A 24,306-nucleotide genomic window follows, 5' to 3' on the forward strand; every position below is an offset into this window, starting at 1 on the left:
TGGGAGCCTGAAGCGTCCCATGAGGTAGTGGTCGCTCTCTGCAAAAAGGTCGACATGGTCGCGGTACAGGCGCTCTCTGCTCAGCGCACGATCTGCTATGTATTCCAGAAACAGAGTTGTGCCATATTGTGAGTGTATGCCTAGGGTGCAGACTTGGCCCTTTAAATAGCGCGATTGATCACTGATAATTGGACGGCCTGGTTCAATTTACATGGTGTTCAAGTCCTCGTGCAAGCTGAAGGTTTTATTTGTCATATGCAACATCATACCAGTAAGATGATTGTTTCTGTAGGCTACTTGGCTACTTTCACATGTTTATTTACATAATGTACATGTGTCCATTCTATTCCACTATGGCTATATCCACGCGATTTGAGTTTAGTGCTTATGTATTTATTCACTTACATTTGCAGTGTTCGAGTATTTTTTCATTTTTTTATATTTTAGGACATCACGATGCCTCGTAGAATCATGACAATTGTTAATGATACAAATATTCTCGTATTTATAATTATTATAATTGTTTCAATCCGATGATGTCTGTAGAATTGATGTGAACGCAATCACCAAGGATTTCCTTTCTCCAACACTGGTACAAGACCTGTGTGCCTGTGCTGGTGAGTGTGCCTGTGCTGGTGTGTGTGTGAGTGTGCTGATGAGTGTGTCTGTGCTGGTGAGTGCATGAACCTTCTACTCCTCAGCTGTGAAGAGCGTCCTCACAGGATGCATCTCCGTCTGGTACGGAAGCTGCACCGCCCAAGACCAGGCCAACCTACAGAGGGTGGTGTGCTCAGCCCAGCGGACTATGAGAGCGTCCCTACCCACCACGCATGATATTTACCACAAGAGGGTGGAGTCGAGGGCAAAAAATATCATGAGGGATGACTCACACCCCAATGCCAGCCTCTTCACCCTGTCGCCGTCGGGTAGACGCCTCCGCAGTCTCAATTCAAGGACTGAGAGACTTACGAGGAGTTTTTACCCACAGGCAGTGAGACACTTGATCTCAAAATGAGTTACTAAGTTTTTAAATTCAGCACTCTTTCCTTATTTCTTTTTGCACAGTGTGGAGCGTAGACCTTTTTTTACATTTCACTACATGTTCGTGTGTGTCAAATAACGCACTTGAGCTTGAACTTGAACTTGCATGAAAAGTCATACAAAATTAGTTTTAGTTTCTGCTAGTTAGAGTGGCTAAATTTAGTATGTTTTCTAAAATATTGGTACTCTCTGCACAAAATGATGTTGACTCAAAGTGAATCTGCAAGGCAATCTGTGCTGAGTTGAATTTGCTATGTTGTAGCATTATATTGTAAATGTATTAATGTTGTATTAATGTTAATTTACTGTATTCATGCTAACCCATGATGTTTCTCTGGTAATGCTGAAGGTTGAAATGATGAAGACAAGTGCTGTCAGGTATGCCTCATTAAGGTATCTCCAAGAAACTTCATCATATTAACCTAAAAAGATTACATTATCAGTGTTTTGTCACAAAAATAATGTTGCACAGACATGTGTACAAGTGATCCACAGAGCTGCATAAGCTGAAAAAAAAAAAACATATACTCTTTACGGTTATTAGCCATAGTCATGACAGACACAATTGGCACAATACCATTCAATCAAAATCTTTATTGTTTATCTGCACAAAGCGTGACTGTGAACATAAATGAACAGGAACAGGAGCTATCTGTCGTCAGTGAAAAAAAGAAAAATAGTTATGCCAGAAAAAGAGCTATAACAGTACATGTGCTGGATATGGATATGGATAGGGGTGGACCCAGTGAAAGTAATAGAGTGAAGACAATGTTTCAGCCCAGTCCTATTTCTTCATTGTTTTTTCCCAAGCATGTTATTCTCTCAGTTTTGTTTCCTCTTTCCACCCATCAGCTGAGTTATAAACTGCATGACCCAGTACAGCAAGGATAGGGAGATGAAGACCTGGACACACACACATGGTAGCCATCAATAATCATGGTAATGATGAAATAGCAAGTGTATCTGCAATACTCACATGTTAATGTTTTATACAGATGATTAATGAAATGTAATTCAATACATTAATACAACAGATTGCCATCAATGATAGAATTGTCTCGATATACATCTATTTAAATCTCTACCTGCCACTAAAAGACATCAGGAAATAAAGTGCATTATTTTTGTACGCCGTAGGTACGCTACTTTCCACATTCATTCAGTTGAATAACCCATAGTGGGGAATACCGGGTCTACGACACCCTACGTCCTAGCTACCTCTGATCCTTAGCCAAGCTTCAGTCTGGTCTATGTTACATTTATATGTAATGTCTGAAGACAAATAACTCAATCTATTGGCAACCTAGGGGCCGTTTCCACGGAGCCTGGATTGCCTAAAATCCAGAAAGATATGTTGTCGGATCGGCCTCTCATTTATATGATCCCGGCGGATTGGGTCATTGAATCCACAACCTTTTGAATCCAGTCTCCAGAGTGGGAAGATTCGAACCCGCCAGCGGATCCGTGTTTGTGTAGACGCCCGTTCCGCACACTTTCTAGCCCGATGACGTAATTGCCCCAAGTGAACCCCGCTGCGTCGCTTCATAACAGCAACATAAACTAAACCGAATTTGTTAAGAAGCTGGTTAGGAAAGGGACGACATTAACAAGCCATACTTTAATCTATCACTGTTTAATCTATTTGCATCAGACCATTGTTCAAAACAGTTTTTTTAAGTGTCAGCAATAGCCTATATGAGCAAATCTGACGTGAAAAGATTTTTATAATAGACGGAAGTTTTAAAACGGTAACTTAACACAAACAAGGGTTATGGCGAAGTGCGCGCTTCTAACTAGTCCTGTTTGAGTGCTGTGGTAACAGTGATTTCAGGTGGTAGATTTCAGTAGTTGGATCTTGATTTCTGTCTTCTGTCACTTTATGCGCATGTTCCATGACGTCTTTACAGCGGATTCAACCACTCCGCTCTGCTCCAGCGTTTCTGTGTGAACGCAGATGTCTCTTAACACGGCTCTGTGTGAACGCGATAAAAAAAGGTAGCGGATCCAAAAATGTTTCCTGATTCAGGCAATCCAGGCTCCATGTAAACGTACAGTGCCCTCCGCAATTATTGGCACCCCTAGTGAATATGAGCAAAACAGGCTATAAAAAAATATGTCTTTGGTGTTTATCCTCTTGGTCTTTCACTCAAAATATTCACAAAAATCGTACCTTTTCATTGAAGTAAAATTATTGAAAGAAAAAAAAACTGTTGACATTAAATAAATATTTTTCCCCAAAACATGTGTGCCACAATTATTGGCACCCCTAGAAAAATCTTATAATTAAAATCTAACTGAAGTATATTTCCAGTCATGTTTTACATTTTTAAGTTCACCTGTTTGATAAGGAACTCTTAAGAGGTCAAACATGACTTCCTGTTCCACTGGCGTACAAATATGAGGTGACACAGGCCAAATTCCATTAGTCATTCATCACTATGGGAAAGACCCAAGAACACAGTGACGATGTGCGACAGAAAGTTGTGGAGCTGCACAAATCAAGAAATTGACACAAGAAAATCTCTAAAGAGTTGAAAATACCCATTTCCACTATCATGGAAATAATTAAGAAGTTTAAAGCGACAGGAGATGTTAAGAATCAGCCTGGAAGCGGACGTGTGTGTACATTGACCCCACGCACCGTGAGGAGGATGGTTCGACTGGAAAAAGAATCTCCAAGGATCACAGCTGGAGAATTGTAGAGGTGAGTTGAGTCTTGGGGTCAGAAAGTCTACAAAACTACCATCAGACGCCACCTACATCACCACAAGTTGTTTTGGAGGGTTGCCAGAAAAAAGCCTCTGCTGTCAATCAACTACAAACTAAAGCGCCTACAGTTTGCCAAATGTAAGTCAGACTTTCAATGGGGCCGAGTTATATGGTCAGATGAGAGCAAAATAAAGCTTTTTGGCAACAAACATCAAAGGTGGTTTTGGCGTAGACAGAAACATAGCCATACAGAAAAGACCCCCATACCCAATGTGAAGTATGGTGGCGGATCTTTGATGTTGTGGGGTTGTTTTTCTTCCAAAGGCCCTGGACATCTTGTTAGGATACATGGTATCATGGACTCCATCAAATACCAGCAGATATTAAATGAAAACCTAACAGCCCCCTCCAGTAAGCGTAAAATGGGCTGTGGTTGGACCTTCCAGCATGTCAATGATCCGAAGCACACCTCAAAATCAACACAAAAATGGTTCACCGACCGCAGAATAAAGGTTTTGCCATGGCCATCACAGTCCCCCGACCTAAACCCCATAGAAAATCTGTGGGATGAGCTGAAGCCGAGTCTACAAACGTTGACCTCAGAATCTGAAGGATCTGGAGAGATACTGCATGTAGGAATGGTCTCAGATCCTGTGCCATGTGTTCACCAACCTCATCACGCATTATAGGAGAAGACTCAGAGCTGTTATCTTGGCAAAGGGAGGCTGCACAAAACATTAAATTAAGGGGTGCCAATAATTGTGGCACACATGTTTTGGGGAAAAATATTTATTTAATGTCAACAGTTTTTTTTTCTTTCAATAGTTTTACTTCAATGAAAAGGTAAGATTTTTGTGAATATTTTGAGTGAAAGACCAAGAGGATAAACAGCAAAGACATATTTCTTTATAGCCTGTTTTGCTCATATTCACTAGGGGTGCCAATAATTGCGGAGGGCACTGTATCCTTAGCTCTGTCTCTTTTCTTCCCCTCCGACGCTACACTACCCTCCACTGTGGGATGCTGCCACAGACTGTATGCCAGCCTAGTTACCCGTAATATAAACAAATGCCATCGCTGACACAGTTTTCTGCTTCATTGCTATGTTATTCCTATAATGGAAACCTTATGAGGACACTGGAAACCCACTAAACTGTTCTACAATCAAAACTTTGAATACTGGCTCTCTCCATTTGTATCCACTATTAATTCTGTATCATGTATATACCTTCTTTTATGTTTCATGGAATCATGTATGTATCATGTACATATGCCATATTTGTGCTAATAGTATGTTTTATCCACTGATGCATGTATAAATCCATCCTTATTCTCTTCTGCTCGTTCAAGGACGTTTTAGGCTCTGGGCTCTGTAAAGCACCTAAAGACTATTTCAATCATTAGTGGCACCTTATAAATAAAAATAGAATTTAATTGAATTCTGCCTTTAAAAAAATACCATAAATGTTCACAATAAAAATACTGATAGGGAAAACGGTGTATATTTTGTAATTCATAAAATGATGATGACTTTCAGGGGGGTTAAAGACTTTTGCAAACCACTGTAGGGATAGCCCTTGTGTTCAGTAAAGTGCTTTGGACATTTTTCATGGCGCTATGTAAATAAATCAAATTAAAATTTAATTTAATCAAAACCACAGTTGTAATAATAGGTGCAATAGTAAGTCGTTTGAGGAAAGCTTGGAGTTATTTGGGTTTCTACATGTATGTAGTATGTATACAAACGTGTTGTTGATCATATAAAATGGGTATTGTCATGAAATAAATAAGTGCAATTACAATATCTTTGATTGCAATAATCGTAAAAATCCCATACCGTTGACTTCATGGAAGTAAGGAATTTACATGTAAATAAATATCTGTGTACATACGTAAGAAATATTCATCTTACCTCAATGAAGACATTTAAAGTTGCTGCAACTGGCTTTGTGAATCCCTGCATTTGCAATATCATAAGTACTGCACAGCGCAGAGTCTCAATTTGGTATGAATTGGACCTGTAATGAAAGTCCATAAAAACATTGAACATTTGATCTTTTTTACTGCCACAGGTTCATAAAAGCTCTTTCACTGTCATGCAACCCAAGGGTTAGATCTCAAATAATTAAATAAATGTTTTTATGTTTTATGTTTATTTGATGTCTATTTGTATGTGGATCACTGTGCATGTTATTTCTTTGTGCACGTAATTTCTTTGCTGTTAAGCACTTTGAGCTGCATTGTTTTATATGAAAAGTGCTATACAAATAAAGATTATTATTATTTGTATTATTATTATTATTATTATTATTATTATTACCTCTCACTGATGTATGTGTAAATGATCAGCTTGCCTATTCGCTGAGAAGTGCTCTGAGAAACATGCAATCATTTTCCCAAATTGTCAAACCATACCTTTTCTGTCTCTTTTTCTGTTATGTGGTGCCTTTGCCAAAAATAATTGTCAAATGAAAGTGATTGGTGCATATGTAGATTTGTCGCCTAAGAAGTGAATAGATGTTATGAGGAGGGGGAGGGGAGGTCAAAGTGATAATGGGTAAAAAGTTACCTTTGGTCTATGATGTATCCGAGTGATGTCAGAGTGAACAAAATGTACCCAGTCATCAAAATCACTGTCCACTGATTCAGTATCTACATGACAAAGAGAAAAATAGTAAAGGGTGGAAAATGCATAAGAGCTACTGCCTTGTAAGTCCTTTCATATTTATCCGCTGTCAATGCACTGCTATGATTTTCCCATAGGTGGTCAGAGAAATGAAAGCCACATAAATAGTAAATTATTTCATTCATTATTTCACTAAAGACAGTACACATTCGACCAGTTCACATGGTAACAATTCTATGGCATTGAGAGGTGTGCATTATGTTAGGTCAAAATTCACCCTTGTTACCTCAGGACTCCGGAGCTGCATATAAGTATATTTATTAGACGAACAACAACAATTGCAATCGGGCTCACTCCCAGCACAAGGCTGAAAGTGAAGCCCTGATAAACACATCGCACAAGGTTTTTATAGACAGAAGTTTAGTTTTCAGCAGGGATAACCACGTGGTGGATCTCTGACGTCCGAGGCTCCCTATATTGCAAGGATGGCAGTTTTGCACAAGGTCGGTAGAAGCTTATCACCTCTGGTCTAAACATGCTCCTGTACATATGCAGACTAAGTGGCACCTAATAATCTAAGTTTCAGGGTTTAACATGCAGCAGTGCACTAAGTTGAATGTGATTGAAGTGTAAAAAACACTTAGACTCGGCTGATACACCCCTAAATCGGCTCAAAACCAGTACTACGATATCCAGACCTTACAGACGGCCACTTAATGATGACCCTACCTGCCAGGGTTTTTTGACAGACTTCATCACAAATATATTTTGTGTTCTTAATTGATTTGCAATAATAAATGCAGACATTCTAAAAGCAATCTTTAAAATATCTAATTGTATTTCATTTTAGCTACATTTACATTTGTATTCCTATTATTGACTTTATTTTACTCTGTTTTGTACTGATTGTATACTGTTATTGTCTGTATGGCCTAAATTAAATGAACTATAATTATCATTGTTGTTGTGATACATACCATCTTCGCTGCAAGCACATCATCGAAGGCCTTGAGAACCAGCAGAAAGTGTATGAACACGTATAGTTTCAGAGGAAGTGGCCACTCGGGGTTGTACAGCGCTCCCTTCTTACCCACCTGGATGGTACAGAAAAATAAATGTTCCCATAAAACGTTTCTTATTCAGCCCCATGTGGATTTGAGTTTTGTGTGGTGCCCCTCTCCTCTCTTTACATTCAGAAAAAAGCTGAAGCATGCAATATGCAAAACATGCATCTGCAGCATGTTTTTAAGGATTTACATTCAAAATGGCAGTGATCAAACCATCTCTAAAAAAACCTAACCTTGATCCTGATAGTCTGGCTACTATAGACCCATATATAAGCTCCCTTTCTTGTAAAAAATACTTATACATAATACATACATACATACATAAAAAATAATAGCTAAGCAACTTACTTCCTTTCCACATAAAAACAAAATCGAAGCAGACTTCCAATCTGGCTTTAGAGCCGACTCAACATGAAGAAAGTGAGACAGTTGATTAAGTGAAGTGAAGACTTACATGCTGGCTTAAATGATACAATAATTTCACCAGCCCCAAAATTTAAAACAATTAAGTGCGATTTGATACACCTTTAACTATTGAATCTTAACTTGAAAGTGGGCCAGCTAACAATTTGGGCTTACTTTGTGTTGTCGATATTCGAAACAAGTAGGCTAGCTAGTATAGGTAGCATTAGCTATTAGCAAACTCCAAGTAAATATCATAGCTGACTAAACAGTACGACCTAGCTTATTTACACAAAGCTTAGTTTTATCAAAGAAAGGGCCTGTGTTGTCATATAAATGTAATATAATGTGCATGTTTGTCAATTCCGTTGTCAGGTAAATGTCTAATTTATTATTAGAAGACATAACTCAGAAGCTAACTAGTTCGGTTGCTTAGAGATATTCCCTCAATAGCTAACTTCAAGCTAACATTGAAGTTGAAACGATTATCATCTGTCATCTAGTCAATGTGTCAATGATAATTAATGAAAAGGTAAAATGTTTTTTATATATACATAGACTGTTTTTGTTCTTTTTTTTAAAGTGGAAATTAATATTACATATATTTCTCAAACATACACGGCTAAAAACTACAGGTTCTAAGCTTCATTTTGATATATTGGTTGCAGGGGTTTGAAAGAAATCCTGCTGCCACACCTGGCTTTTGTGTCACTATCTCCCGCACATAGCGCCTCCTCCTTGATGTGAGCGTTTCCTTAGCCCCTTTCACATATGAATCAGATACAAAACAATACAGAATAGATACCAAAATGTCATTCCCACTCAGTCTTTCATAACGGTAAATTAAGGTTGATCTCTGGTGGGTAATTTGCCATGCACATTGATACTTTTTTTTCTCTCACGCTCTGGAAAAAGTAATGTTATTCCACGAGTTAACTTTATTTCAGAGTGCTGCATATTGTGTAGTGCTCCCTGCATGAATAGATTACATTTTCTCATATCTGGCAGGAGGGGAAACGTTTTCAAAGATTGACTTGTCACAGGCCAATCTCCAAATGGACGTTGAAGAGTCAAGCGGGAAGTTCCTAACCATCAAAACTCATAAGGGACTCTACCAGTACGACCGTCTTGGTTTTGCATCGGCTCCAGCCATTAGATTAAAAGCAAGGGATTAGGTTCTTCAGCATATACCAGGAAAACAGTGTTTGACATTATTGTGACAGACAAGAATGATGAACATCTTCAGATCCTCAGCAAAGTTACCAGGTTACCGGGTTCCCGGAGTTTTCAGTGAGACGTGACCAATGGCCTGTAGGCCAAGGAAGTTTGATGTGTGGATCTCGTTTTCTAGTTCCCTCTAAGTTTCAAGAGCAGTAGAGTGTTAAAGGTGCCATAGAATGGAAAACTGAATTGACCTTAACATACTTAATATGCGAATACTGTGCTAGTTAATAGTTAATCAAATACGGAGAGTTCCGTGCATGCCCCCAATCTGAACATACACCTTGCCCCTCTGTATCCCAGGCGATATGGATCTGCACAGCCTCAGAAGTTCATCCGTGTTAGATTTAGGGGTTTTTCATATACAAGCCCAAATCAGAAAAAGATTAGACGGTATGGAAAATTAAATGAAAATAAAAAGCAGTGATTTATATATGTACCTTGACTTGTATTTCATTGCAGACAGTATGAACACAAGATATTTTATGTTTTGTCTGGTTAACTTTATTTGATTTGTAAATATACATCCATTCCTGCCATTCAGGCCTGCGACACATTCCAAAAAAAGTTTGGACAGGAGCAATTTAGGTTTAGTAATGAGGTGGAATAATTATATAATGATGTGATTTGAAACAAGTGATGTCAACAGGTCATTGTAATCATGATTTGGTACAAAAGCAGCATCCAGGAAAGGCCTAGTCCTTTATGAGCAAAGATGGGCAGAGGATCGCCAGTTTGCCAACAAATGCGTGAGCAAATAATTGAAATGTTTAAAAACAGTGTTTCTCAAAGAAAGATAGGAAGGGATTTGGATATTTTACCCTCCACGGTGCATAACATAATTAAAAGATTCAAGGAATCTGGAGGAATTTGTTGTTGCCGTTGACTTCTCTGGGCTCGGAGGTATCTTTATACAGGATTTCGAAAACAACATTAATTCAAAGTTGTTAGTGTACTCTGCACCTTTCACTCTGGACAGTTTCTCAAACCTGGGACAACATTGAGTATAGGCTTTGCTCAGCGATTGATACTGAAGAGTGGGGCAGTTCTAACATTATTGACATCACAACCCCAACTGCAACCTGTAAGTAGAATGTATGCTTCAAAATGCAAAATAACCTACACATGAGTCACCTGGGTACGGTCAAGATGGAGAGTCTGGCCTGTAGCTACGTGTGGTCGCCAGGGAAAGACAAGAGAGATGAAAGATCTAAACCAACTCCTGTTCAAGATGCCACAACATTCAAAATGCACCCCCCAGGCACCCTTACACCTGTGGGAGGGGGGGGGACCATCTGCTCCATGACCAAGAGTGCATATTGACTTTTCTGGGCCATTCATGAATGACATGTTTCCAATTACTGTGGATGGCCACTCAAAGTGTTCCAAGGTCATCCCAGTGAAGTCCACCACCTCAGACTATTTCTGTTTTGAGGAGTATCTTCTCCAGAAACAGCCTACCTGAATCATGAGTGTCAATGGACCACAATATACTGCAAATGAGTTCAGACTTTTTCATGAAGAAAAATGCCATTTAACACTTCATGTCAGTACCACACTGCCTTGGTGGATGCAACTTCAGAATACAGTGATCACTGAGGAAATGAAACAACTTGTTAGCTAAATCTTAGTACTATGTTGCAAAAAGAAATGGACATTTTTATCCTGTGCTTCTATAATGACACACATCGATTAGGAGAAACATAATGGCTGACACACAGACATGTCAATCACAAAGTTTTTTCTGAATAATAACGAGCAACTTCGAGTACAATAAATATCTGTATTATTTGTGGTTTCCCAAATAGCAGATTTGGATTATGGTACAGTATATCCCTAGTCGGCAGAAAGGCAATCCTGTCCTTTTGCCCCTTCATACCGGCTAGCTCTCTGCCATGCAGTCCGTTAATATTTATCTTGCAATGTTATTTAGTTTATCTGGGTGTTTTACATTCAATTAAACTTGATCTCTTGTTAAAACTATATATTGTACCTAATGAATATATTGCGAACGGTGGTTGAAAGTAAATTGGTACATTTACTCAAGTACTGTACTTACAGAGGCCACAGTAACCTTGGGCACCTCAAGATGATTTCCCAATCTTGGCAGTCCGGGTTTCCAACTTGGTCCATTGAATATGACAGAAAGTTTATATTTGATGCCTTGAGCTCTCCAGAATCTCCGCCATAGGTACCGATAGTAGTGAAACTTAAAGAAAGAAAAAATACAGTGCAGACATAATTGTGTTAACGCAAACTCTAAGCTTCCTCGGGTCTCATGAGAACAAATGGCAGTTATAAATGACAGTTATCAGCACGGTACTATGGAGTACATTCAGATACAGATCATATGTGATGGCATTTTTCCAAAGGTGTGTAAACACTTTGATCATGCCTTTTTGAAAGTATACATGAAATCATTTGAACTTCAAAACCTTAATAATTCATGAGTTTATCTAATAGCAGTGTCTGTGATTGTTAATAAAAGCTAATGAAATGAGCCCCCTCCCTTCCGTGCTCCTGCAGTAAGGTGAGTAAAAACTGTATAGGGTTCGGTTTGAGCCACTGCATTAACAGCGACAGGACTGAGTACACACAACATCACAGTTTAGACAGTATCCACTTACTTGGACTAACAGGATATCAAATGAACGTACAGGATGGACAAGTCCATAGACGACCGGATCATTCTCTTGAGCAAATGTTCCTAATAAGATTTAACAGAGCTATTAAGAGACTACCTGTGAATTCTACATCCATACATTCATGCATACATACAGACACATACACACACATGTATATCAGCAGAAATGATACTACTATAAGTACATTTAAAGATACACTGTGTAGGATTTAGGGGGATCTATTGGCAGACCAAAATATAATATTCATAATCATTATTTATTGGTGTATAACTACGAATATAATATTCATAATCATTATTTATTGGTGTATAACTATGAATATAATATTCATAATCATTATTTATTGGTGTATAACTACGAATAGTTGTGCTTTCATTAGCTTAGAATGGGCGGGTCCTCTTCCACGGACTCCGTCATGTTGCTGCGCCATGTTTCTCCAGTAGCCCAGAAGGGAGAAACCAAAAGACTTGCTCTAGAGACGGCCTTTCACCTTTTTATGGCACTTGAAGGGTTCTCCTACATGCTTGGAATTAGAGGGGTATTCAGTTGGTTGCAATCTGCAACCTCACCAGTAGATGCCACTAGATCCTACACACTACACTTGCAAGTGCAGTTATGATGGTAATTACAGCCTAGAAGGCCTAAATAGGGTGCAAATCTGATCACTGTGCAGGCCAGTTCATTTTTTTTTATATATATATATATATATATATATATATATATAATATACACATACATACATACTGACAGTGTGAGTTTCAATACAGCAGAATAATATAAATGTGTATTTACCAAATATTCTGTCCCAAATGATAAGGACTCCACCATAATTTTTGTCAATACAATAAGGATTTCGTCCTGCAAATGATTAAAAAAAAAAAAAAAAAAAAAACTAAATCTCAGTTACTCAATTACAATTACTGAAAAAGGCAGTTGTTGGAGGTAAACTCTAATGTAGATGAATGTAGACATTAATATTGTACGTATTAAGCTCTCTCACATCAAGTTTTATAATCTAAAGGTTATGAAGTAGTAGGAGTAGAGTACATTTACATCCGTTTTATTTTCATTAATTTGGTTTTAACAGAATTTCCTGTATTTCTGCAGAATATTACATAACATGCTTGCAACATGATGCCTATGTTAGACATACCATGATGTACTCGGTGGTGACTGGGGGTGTTTAATACCAACTCAAGGATGCCAAGATCTCGCACCAACTGGAGAAAAAATATATGCTATGACCGTGGAATGCAATCTTTTTCTTAATCTGCAATTCACCATTGCAATGGTTAATCTGATGAAAATATGTTTATATCTTTTTTTGTTCTCCATAATAATAGTTACAGTATGATTTTGTTGTCAGACATGTCCCTGTTACAAAAACATTTCTCCCATCTACGGTGCTGTTGGAGAGGGTTGGCATTTATTTGAGTGATTGTGCATACATGCTGTTCATTTCGAGTCTTTAAATTGCTTCATAGATTAAACGTACATTAAAAGTACATACAGTGTAATAACAACAGTAGTGTAAAACACGTTTCTTTCATCAGCACTGTATACTCACATTATTTCCATTATAAGTAGTTTTATTTTTACTACGTGTATTATTTGCTTATAAAAATCAGTATTTTTATAGACAAGTTACATTTGTCATTGTATCTGTAACCCATGTGTTTTTATAGGATCGGATAGGATAGGATCGGATCGGATCGGATAGGATAGGATAGGATCCTATTATGTCAAGATGAAGAGAATGGGTTTAGACAGGTGTACTGTGTACTGACAACATTATTAATCACTTTACCCCACTATCACTAAATGGATCATAACCTTTATGCTAATGATTTACCTACTGATTTTTAAATAAATAACCAAAACCAATTTCATACACACATTTTTTCTCAATCCAGTTGAGAAATATGCTGAAAATCAGTTGATTGACATTTCCACATTTCTTAACAGATACATTTTGAAGAGATTTTGAAAGACTGTTTTTTGGATTACAATTAACATATACAAATCACATCACATTATAGGACTGGGTCTTCTGCTTCAGATGGTTTCTGTATTTAAGTGCTATGTACTACATTTGGAAAACAAAATTGTGAGTAGACAGCATTCTGAGTATTTTTATTTAGCATATGTTGCTTATGTCATTTTGTGTGGTTTTTGTTTTGTAATTTATGTGTGTCTTGTGATTTATGTGATTTCCTACTGAAACACTAAGATTTCCCTTTTCTAATCAATAAAGCTGGCTGTCTATTTGTTTGTCTGTCTCTGTCTTTCTCACCTCTGTGTGGATCCAGAACTGGTAGAGGAGGTTGAACTGTACATGAACAGCAAACACAGATGGGGGAATGGCCAACGCCATGGGAAGATAAAAAACCTGATGATGGAAATATAAGCAAAATTCAGTGTTAAATGAAGTCAAGTGTTTGGCATAAGGAGAGAAACATTGAGACACAGTTATCTTCAATCATAAGGTGAGTGGTTCAATACACTATGTACACTCACTTGAGAAGAGAGAAACACTTCCTGTCTTCGTGTATGTGATCATCTAAAGAGCTGGTAAAGCTTACTCATTCACAACTCTAAAAGATATCAGTGGTACATTTTGTTTGAAAGATGTTCTTGTGAAATGCTACTGAGTAAATGCAACTTAAAAATGACACCATGCCATAAAATGCAAATAGGCCTATTGACTGCTGACATTTGATTGGTTGTAGGTGGCCATTTGTTGAGTGAGCTAAATGGCGCATTAGGAAATATGAGCAAAATGTGGCCAAATACTGTGTTGGCCTACTTGTGTGAATCTTACAGCTGTATAGCTTGTGCAGCGTATGAAACTTACATATGATACTCCAGGACAATAGGCTTAACTTAATCAACTTAATAATATAGAAGAACTTGCCTACACACTGTTACAGTCATGGTGAATGTATGGTTTATGCAAAGAGAGAAAAAAGTTTGCTTCAGACTAAGTTTGGATAGGAATAAAGGACTGTCCACAGCAGAGACATCTGACATGTGCCACTGGCATTTGTATCACTTAACTTGCCACTCTGAATCCATTTGTCACTACTATCATGCAAAATGGCATTCATAGGCTGTGTAACTTTTGATTTTTGATTTTTCTATGGGGTTTAGGTCGGGGGACTGTGATGGCCAATGGCCATGGCAAAACCTTTATTCTCCGGTCTGTGAACAATTTTTGTGTTGATTTTGAGGTGTGCTTCGGATCATTGTCCTGCTGGAAAGTCCAACCACGGCCCATTTTAAGCTTCCTAGAGGGGGCTGTTAGGTTTTCAATTAATATCTGCTGGTATTTGATGGAGTCCATGATACCATGTATCCTAACAAGATGTTGAGGGCCTTTGGCAGAAAAACGGCCCATCATCAAAGATCCGCCACCATACTTCACAGTGGGTATGAGGTGCTTTTCTGTATGGCTATCTTTCTGTCTATGCCAAATCCACCTTTGATGTTTGTTGCCAAAAAGTTTTATTTTGGTCTCATATGACCATATAACTCGGTCCCATTGAAAGTCTGACTTACATTTGGCAAACTGTAGGCGCTTTAGTTTGTTGTTGATCGACAGCAGAGGCTTTTTTCTGGCAACCCTCCAAAACAACTTGTGGTGATGTAGGTGGTGTCTGATGGTAGTTCTGGAGACTTTCTGACCCCAGGACTCAATTTACCTCTGCAATTCTCCAGCTGTGATCCTTGGAGATTCTTTTGCCAGTGGAAATGGATATTTTCTTATATCCTTTTCCGGATTTCTGCAGCTCAACAACTTTTTGTCGCACTTCGACACTGTGTTCTTTTGTCTTTCCCATCTTGACGAATGGCTAAGGGTATTTGGCCTGTGTCACCTCATATTTATACCAGAGTGAAACAGAAGTCATGGTGTCTAATCAAACAGGTGAACTTAAACATGTAAAACCTGACTGGTAATATACTTCAGTTAGATTTTAATTATAAGATTTTCTAGGGGTGCCAATAATTGTGGCACTAATGTTTTGGAGAAAAATATTTTATTTAATGTAAAAAAAAAAAAAGAATTCTTTCAATAACTTTACTTCAATGAAAAGGTAAGAATTTTGCGAATATTTTGAGTGAAAGACCAAGAGGATAAACAGCAAAGACACATTCATAGCCTGTTTTGCCCGTATTCACTAAGGGTGCCAATAATTGTGGAGTGCACTGTATGTCTGTGAGGTGTATAAGTGTATAAGCTACTGGATGACCTAAATTTCCCTCGGGATTAATAAAGTATCCATCTATCTATCTATCCATCTAGATACATAATACAAAATACATAAAGTATTCATGGTTAATGTAAACTAATGTTAAGCAACATTTCCCACTAGACATCAGTACAGGGACCCAAACAGAAGGGAAGTGAGCTTACCCATGATGCACACTGCTGTGTGACTGACTGCCTCAAGGCAGTGGAGAGGTTATAGTACTCCGAGCTGTGGTGGACTTGGTGTGCCGCCCAGAGGATGTTGAGTTCTGCAGAAGTAAACAAAAAAAAGGCACCATGTCGGTGTATATAAGAACCCAAAAACTTTTGATGAATGGAAATGACATTGTTCATATTAGCACATGAGCCAGAACAAGACCAAGTTAATATCTCTCCCCATGAGAAAAATGGTAGTGACAACCCTCTTTTGGGTACTTGGTTCATGGACTCAATGTAGACAGGACCAGGTATCTTGGGTTTGTAATACAGAACAATTAGCACTTCTTCAGAAATGTATTAATTGAAATGACACATGTTCTTCCAATCTTTATGATTGCTTACAAATGTTTCTGAGACTCAAAACTCTCCACACAAATTGCAAAATGACACAAAATACAAAAGTGTGAAATAGGAGGGGGGAGTGAGTGAGTGAGACATGTTCTTCAGACATGCTCTTCTACACAATACTGCTTACATTATCACTTTAATCATCTTAGATATTCAGTTGAGACATACTTTGAAAGTTTTGCTCCTATAGACAAACTGGTTCTGGTAACATCTGGGCCGATTATCAGTCATATACATACTAGACTTACCATGAGCACAGCGATGAACCCAATAGTAACAGAAGTCAACGCCAAAGAAGGCCAGCCACCATGTCCAGGCCGAGTCCCAGGGGAGCTCAACTATGCGGTAGTTATCCCAGAAGTAGACATAAGAGGAGAGCTCCAACCCTCGGACAAAAAGTCTATGAAAAAAAAAATAAAGACAAATAATTGTAGAGCCAATAAATTGGTGAACTTTCATATGTCCTTACTACCACAAATTACTACCACAGAAAAACCATAAACACCCACTGCATTTTCAACTTTATGCTATTTCAATGACTCCTAAAACTTTTAAATGGCACATTTGTGTCTTTATTGTACAACATTACTATTAAAGAGTACAATCTCAAAGCACTTTATAGAAATCCCCAGAAGCAAGCATGTGACCAAAATGGTATTTAAAAACTCAAATGTGACAACAATGCTTGTAGGTTACCAGTTTTTAGGCAAGCATAAAAGTCAATCCTTCCTGCTTTATACCAAGGATTAGCATCTAATCTGTCATCTGTCAAAGATTTTCAAGTAGGCTTTGATGTCATTAAATGTCAGTAAATTGCCACAAAACCTGCAAGGCTTACTCAGGTGTCTTGCTGCCATGGCAACCTGAGTCTATGGACGTTTTCTTATTGGGGGCCAAGCAGCGAAGCTGTGCTGTAAGCAAGACGATTGCTTATAATAATAATAATAATAATAGACTATTGCTTATAATAATAGTAATAATAGTAATAATGGACTATTGCTTATAATAATAATAATAATAGTAAATATAGACTATTGCTTATAATAATAGTAATAATAGTAAATATAGACTATTGCTTATAATAATAGTAATAATAGTAAATATAGACTATTGCTTATAATAATAGTAATAATAGTAATAATAGACTATTGCTTATAATAATAGTAATAATAGTAATAATAGACTATTGCTTATAATAATAGTAGTAATAGACTATTGCTTAGAATAATAGTAGTAATAGACTATTGCTTATAATAATAATAATAATAGTAGTAATAGACTATTGCTTAGAATAATAGTAATAATAGTAATGGACTATTGCTTATAATAATAGTAATAATAGACTATTGCTTATAATAATAATAATAATAGTAGTAATAGACTATTGCTTATAATAATAGTTATAATAGTAATAATAGTAAGTGAGTTTACATTCATATTCTTGTATGACAATTACTTTGTTTGGGGTTTGGTTTGGCCTTTCCCTGACAGGTCCCATGTGCGGTAGGAAGCTTAGATGCTTCTCTGACACTGTGTCGTATCCCTCCTACACAAACATAGACATGTTAGCGTACCTGCACCGGTTAGCGGCCAGTCTGTTAAAAAATCAATATGCTAAGTCTATTTATTAACATGACAACACGAACGTAGCCAATAACACGCGTATGCCGCTATTCTATCCCGTTGAGATATATCGTTATCTTATTTTTGTTCTAGTTCTGATGGCATGTTTGTAAATATGTTCCTAACAGGTTGTTGTTCGTGGTTATTTAATCAATATTTTAGTTTGAGACATTCATGAGTAAATATATATATATACAGCTCTGGAAAAAAAATGGTTTCTCTGGTTTTACTATTTATTGGTATGTGTTTGAGTAAAATGAACATTTTTGTTTTATTCTATAAACTTTCTCCCAAATTTAAAATAAAAATATTGTCATTTAGAACATTTGCTGAAAATGACAACTGGTCAAAATAACAAAAAAGATGCAGTGTTTTCAATACTTAATAATGTTTTAACTTAGGAGAAGTTCAGAAATCAATATTTGGTGGAATAACCTTGATTTACAATCAAAGCTTTCATGTGTCTTGGCATGCTCTCCACCAGTCTTTCACATTGCCGTTGGGTGACTTTATGCCACTCCTGGTGCAAAGATTCAAGCAGCTCGGCTTTGCTTGATGGCTTGTGACCATCCGTCTTCCTCTTGATCACATTCCAGAGGTTTTCAATGGGATTCAGGTCTGGAGATTGGGCTGGCCATGACAGGGTCCTGATCTGGCGGTCCTTCATCCACACTTTCCCTGACCTGGCTGTGGCATGGAGCATTGCCCTGCTGGAAAAAAAAACACTCCTCAGAGTTGGGGAACATTGTCAGAGTAGAAGGAAGCAAGTTTTCTCCCAGGACAACTTTGTACTTGGCTTGATTCATGCATCCTTCACAAAGACAAATCTGCCCGATTCCAGCCTTGATGAAGCACCCCCAGATCACCACCGATCCTCCACCAAATATCACAGTAGGTGCCAGACACTGTGGCTTGTAGGCCTCTCCAGGTCTCTGTCTGACGACCAGGTGTTGGGCAAAGCTGAAAATTGGACTCATCAGAGAAGATGACCTTACTCCAGTCCAACCCTTATGGTCTTTTGCAAACCTCAACCTCTTCTTTGCTTCTCGTTGATGAAGGGCATTTTTCTAGCTTTGCCGTTTGCCATTCTTTTTGGCAGTCACTTGATGTCATCCTATGGTTGTTGAGTGACATTCGAATGAGTTTGGCGGTCATCCCGGTGAGTGGAAAGTCGGTTTCGTCCTCTGCCGGTCTGTAGCTTTGTTGTCCCTAAAGTCTGCTGCTTGACTGTGTTCTTATGAAACGCCGTCTTTGAAATCTTAAGGATGGAAGCAACCTGACGCTCACTGTATCCCTCTGCCAGTAAAACCAGAGTTGAACCCATCTTTTCCGCACTCAAAACCTTTCTTTTGAACTCTTTTGAACTCTTTTGGCATGGTCAATAGACAGTTTTTTTTATTCCAATTACTTTTGAAATACTACTAGCACTGTTTCTGCCATCCAGCTGGTCCTATTGCAAGAGGATAGTGATGGTCACAGCACTGGTTTTATACTTTTCTTTATTAAATAAGATTTGGTTCAGGTGATCACCTAATCAGTACCTCATTTAGTAGAATCAGGTGTGCCTGTATTGGAAGTCAACAGACACTGGAATGGAATGGCCGCAATACATGTAGTTGGAGTGGTCTCTTAATTTTTTCCAGAGCTCTGTATATATATATTTTTTCACGTGTGAGTGTCTTTTCTATTCTGGTTCTAAAGAATGGTACCCCACATCCGTTGGCGGTTGGGCTGTAAGTGAGAATATGGGTGAAATATGTAGTAATAATTGTTTTTTAAAAAAGAAAAATGAGTCTAGCCATGTGATAGTTAAAACGACTTTGTTTTGCTACATGACCATTGTGTTGATGTATTATGGGGTAAAATATTGAATGGCTGAATGGCCGCAACTTGCTACCGCAAATTGTACAGCTATCAGTAAATGTATCATGTATCAAATGTATCATCAGGTCACTCTAGGATTGTCTGTTTCTACAAGAGACATTAGTGAAAAAAAAGGATTTTGAACAAATCTTGATGTGTGTTTTTTGTAAATTGTTTAGGCTATTATTAAAAAGAATGCATGTTGCACTTCATTGTCTTTATTGTGTTTTATCTCATTTAAAAGGGCTTTTTCTCCTGATTACATTGGTGGGTATATTTTATCTTTGCTATATAGCATAACCACACAAAAAGCCTTGCTGTATGCCACTGACAGGACACACCTCTCCCAGCAGGGCACAGTAAGTGTAGAATGTAGTTTCATTTCAGAGGTTATACATTAGTAAAAGAAACCATACTGTGGCAGACGTGACACCATGCCAGCCGAGACGGACGTGACTTCATCATTAAGGCTGAAGATCAGACCTCCAGTCCTCAGCCAGCCCACCAGCAGTTCAAGCAGCACCAGGCTAATGAAAAATGGAGTTGCCTGGAAGATGAAGAGATAGATGTCACAAGCTAAATATCAAGTTGTTCAATACACATGTTTAAGAAAGCCTATGTGCTGTTGCTATTAATATTAAAATTTTGTAAGGCTTACCCTGAAAAAGCATTTAGAAGCTTTTTGAGTGTCTAAGATATCACCTGCCCCCACTGGCATTTACAAACCCTAAAGGATATCCCAAAAGGATCGTGGGATTTCGAGTGCATTATTGGGTCACTAACAGGATGAATAGGATGATGCAACAGAAATAATCACATACATTATGCAACCTAAAGTAATGCCAAGTTAGACTACCATGCTTCCTGTGGCAGCCTCATTCTGGGAAAAATGTAAATCTCTCAAAACTGTTCAAATTGACAGAAAATATTTAGATTTTGGCACAGTGTATTCATGATCAGGCATTCTATAGTGGTCAGGAATCAAACTCGGTAGACAATTTAGAAGGCAGTGACACTAACCACTGTACCACCAACATCCAACAGATGTACAAGGAAACAAATGTACCACAAAGAGGAGTTTGCACGCATTATGAAGACAGTACTGACACTCTGAGGACTACTACAACTAAAGATAAGCAGATAGCATGGTTTAAGAAGTATATGTGATGCCTCCTGACTGCCAGAGGTGGCACAGCCTATGAATCCATCCTTTGCGCCTAGAATGGATCAAGTCATGTATGATAAATAGCACTGTCACGTGTCATTCATCCTCTTTGCCTTCTCGCATTTTGATCTGTATTTGCAGTTTAATACAAAGTTGCAAGATGTTGTTGCCCTCTGTGAGCTGTGAGCAGGGAAGTACTGAGAGACAGAGTTAATACATTCTGTTTGTCCACTTTGCAACACACCTGGAGTAACTGCACTAAATCTTCACCATCGATTCCAAATTTGTGAAATGACATATGCAAGTGAAATGACACATTTCAGCCACAAGAGGAGCTATAATACACATATTTGCATTTTCACTCATATTTTGAGAGTCTTGTGACTATAGAGTCTATAGGAGGTGTGACGGTGGTCAAACTTAGGACTGACGAATACTGCAACTGCAACTGATTCTTTTATTCCTGTTCATGCACAAACATCACAGTTGGTACACAGCATCGTTGACAGGCAAACTTTTTCTGTCCCATTTAAACAACACATTAATCACGCACAAATAAAACAGCGCACAACCAATTTAAACAACAATGCACATATTTCACACATATAACACACTATTGCAACAGCAACATACCTGTTCATGCACAAACATCACAGTTGGTACACAGCATCTGCACCAATAAAATCAAATGACAAAATACATTCAGTACGGCAGTAGTTAGCTAGCTTACGGAACGTGGATAATGGGAAATTCCCAGCGAACTAGCTAGCTAATCAGTATGTATCATGATGAACCTCGTGGTATACAAATATGATAAAACTCTCTGCCCATTGGTAAAACTTCTTTACAAACAACAACATATATACTAATCAAATAAACTACATGTAATATGTCAAAGTTGTCGACATTTATTGCATTCATCAATCTGTAAGTTTATAAATCATCAGGGTCATTTTGTACAGTGGACCTACCGTTGACAGGCAAACTTTTTCTGTCTAGTAACGGCAACAGTACACACATATAAACTGCAGACCTGCAGTACACCACAGCTCCAGAGGTGGCTCCAAAACACCAACATTATTTACAACTGAATTATGGCGAAACTCATTATATATACATTATATTGTTAAACGGATTTTTCAACTCCGTTACAGAGGCAACCAAAACATTGCAACATCTCAAGACTGCTTAAAGGCACAGTCTGCAATTCTAATCCAATACGCTTTTAGTATTAGTGTTTAGTTGGCCACATTTGCTCACGTCTTATAGTGCCTTATAATTGGCTCCCTCAACAAAATGGTCAGACACATTCCAGCAATCAATATTTGTGAACGGCTGATCTCAATCAAATTCACTAAACTCATTGATAATGAAAAATAGAAGCTGAAGCAAATAAAAAAAATCAGAAATCAGGATATATAATAATAATTTATTTAATAATTTATTTTATTTGTAATGCACCCTTCATTCAAAAGAATCTCAGAGTGCCAAAAATATTGTATTGTATTGTATATTGCACATACAAGGACACCTAACTTGGTAATAAACCCAAGAAATGTCTTTAGAAATCTCTAACATCAAAAGCTGCACTGGTTAATTAACTGATAATCAACTTGACATAATTTTCAAACGAATCAAGAAATAATGAGCCAACCCTTTCAAGACATGCTTATAGCCACATGGCACTGTTCCAGCAGGGAGAGATAGAGTAACAATAATTTACCATCAAAGCATAGGTATTTTCCCCAAATCTAAATTTAAGTTTAAATCCTAAGTGCCTAAGTTTTGTACACCCAGAGAGGAAAACCACAAAACCAGCCGTGCTTTGAACACTATACAGACCCCTACCGTGTCCCCACTGTGGTTAATAACTCTGATAAAGTGCTGGGAGATTTCAACATGAAACACTGAAAACAACAACAACACCGTCATGAGCATTTCACTGGGGTTGCCATTGTCGTTGAATTAGGACCTCTCTGAGTTCTGACTCATGACACTGACTATTGTCACGGGACGTCAGGCTCAGACGGGAGTGTAAGAAAACAGAGTTTAATATGAACACAGCCAGGGAACCGGGCACACAAAAAAACAGGGAATACTAATTAACTAAAGGGAAACCACTTGGAAGTCTAAATGTACAAATAACTAAACGTAAACACTGTCACAGTCAGGAAAACTACAACAAGACAACTAAGAGAACGAACAGGACACAGGCTCTAACCATAATGACTAAACGAAACCAAAGTACACGGTACCTAATACCAGAGAAACGTCAACTGGGGGCTACAAACAGCACTGGGATGTCCCCCACTGGGATCCCCAGCGTCAAACCAATGACAGACAGAGGTAGGTTTGCCATTTTGAGGGCATATATAGCATAAGGTACTCTTTTAAATGTAATATAATTCATCTTTGATCACGGGTATGTTTACATAGCGAGTCTGACAGTCAGTCACTTCCCAGAAAACTAGTTTGTGAAAGATCCAGAGAAAAGCAACACAAATATCCGACGAGGCAAAATCCCACACGATTTTGGAATCCCTGTCCGGGCAAAAGAGGACGTCTGGTCACCCTAAATAGGCATATCAAGCTACGTTTAGCCACCGAATACCGTTTGAAAAGCCTAATAGTATGGACCGAGAATATGGTCGGATTGAACTCACCTGCTGAACGTACTGGGGCACTTCGTCTTCGTGAGAAAAAGAAGATTCGTTTGGTGTCAGAAGGTAAAACATTGTTCTAATGTTTTGAAACATGGGTGCGTAGTTGTTAATCTCCGCCATCCTTCAAGCCTAGCCTGTTTTAGGCTGCTTATACCTCTGCAAATTGTTGTTGTTGAAATGTATAACTGTACCAGATATAACTAACTTTTGAACTCTTGGCCAATGGGCGTGTTTTTGACCTTGGCAATAGGTAGTCAATAAAGTGTCGTCAAACTGTAAGTCGGTTCAAGTTGAAGTTGCATAAGGTTCACATATTACAACACTGAGTCTTTTTTAAACAATTGCTTGAACCCGTCCTCTTTTCATGTTAGCATACTATGTAGCCTAGACTACAGTGCTACTCATACATATTGTTTTAGGATCTGGCTACTAGAGGCAAAACCTTCACAATGTGAGCAAATGTGG

General features: G+C 38.1%; 1 protein-coding gene across 2 annotated transcripts; it reads right to left on the reverse strand.

Moving 5' to 3' along the window:
- Window positions 1-1,615: 1,615 nt before the first annotated feature.
- Window positions 1,616-24,051, reverse strand: agmo (alkylglycerol monooxygenase). 2 transcript variants are annotated; one of them, XM_031576796.2, is made up of 13 exons: window positions 23,842-24,051; window positions 20,430-20,560; window positions 16,776-16,927; window positions 16,126-16,229; window positions 14,005-14,100; window positions 12,865-12,931; window positions 12,504-12,569; window positions 11,694-11,773; window positions 11,126-11,275; window positions 7,354-7,470; window positions 6,320-6,402; window positions 5,663-5,768; window positions 1,616-1,944 (listed from the first exon to the last, which is right to left on the reverse strand). In XM_031576796.2, exons 1-13 carry the CDS (start codon window positions 23,959-23,961, stop codon window positions 1,864-1,866), a joined length of 1,353 nt encoding a protein of 450 aa, XP_031432656.1. In that variant the 5' UTR covers window positions 23,962-24,051; the 3' UTR covers window positions 1,616-1,863. The 2 variants fall into 2 exon arrangements, with proteins under 2 accessions (XP_031432656.1, XP_031432657.1); XM_031576797.2 differs by lacking the exon at window positions 23,842-24,051 and adding an exon at window positions 21,812-22,355.
- Between the last annotated feature and the right edge of the window lie 255 nt (window positions 24,052-24,306).

This window comes from Clupea harengus, chromosome 11 (genome assembly GCF_900700415.2).
Source record: "Clupea harengus chromosome 11, Ch_v2.0.2, whole genome shotgun sequence".
NCBI classification, from domain to species: Eukaryota; Metazoa; Chordata; class Actinopteri; order Clupeiformes; family Clupeidae; genus Clupea; species Clupea harengus.

Coding starts and splice junctions, on each gene's coding strand:
- agmo (XM_031576796.2), bottom strand. CDS start 23,961: ATGGCGGAGATTAACAACTACGCACCCATGTTTCAAAACATTAGAACA. Junction 14,101..16,125: donor CACAGCAGTGTGCATCATGG/GTAAGCTCACTT, acceptor TTCCATCATCAG/GTTTTTTATCTTCCCATGGC. Junction 1,945..5,662: donor CTTTAAATGTCTTCATTGAG/GTAAGATGAATA, acceptor GTGTGTGTCCAG/GTCTTCATCTCCCTATCCTT.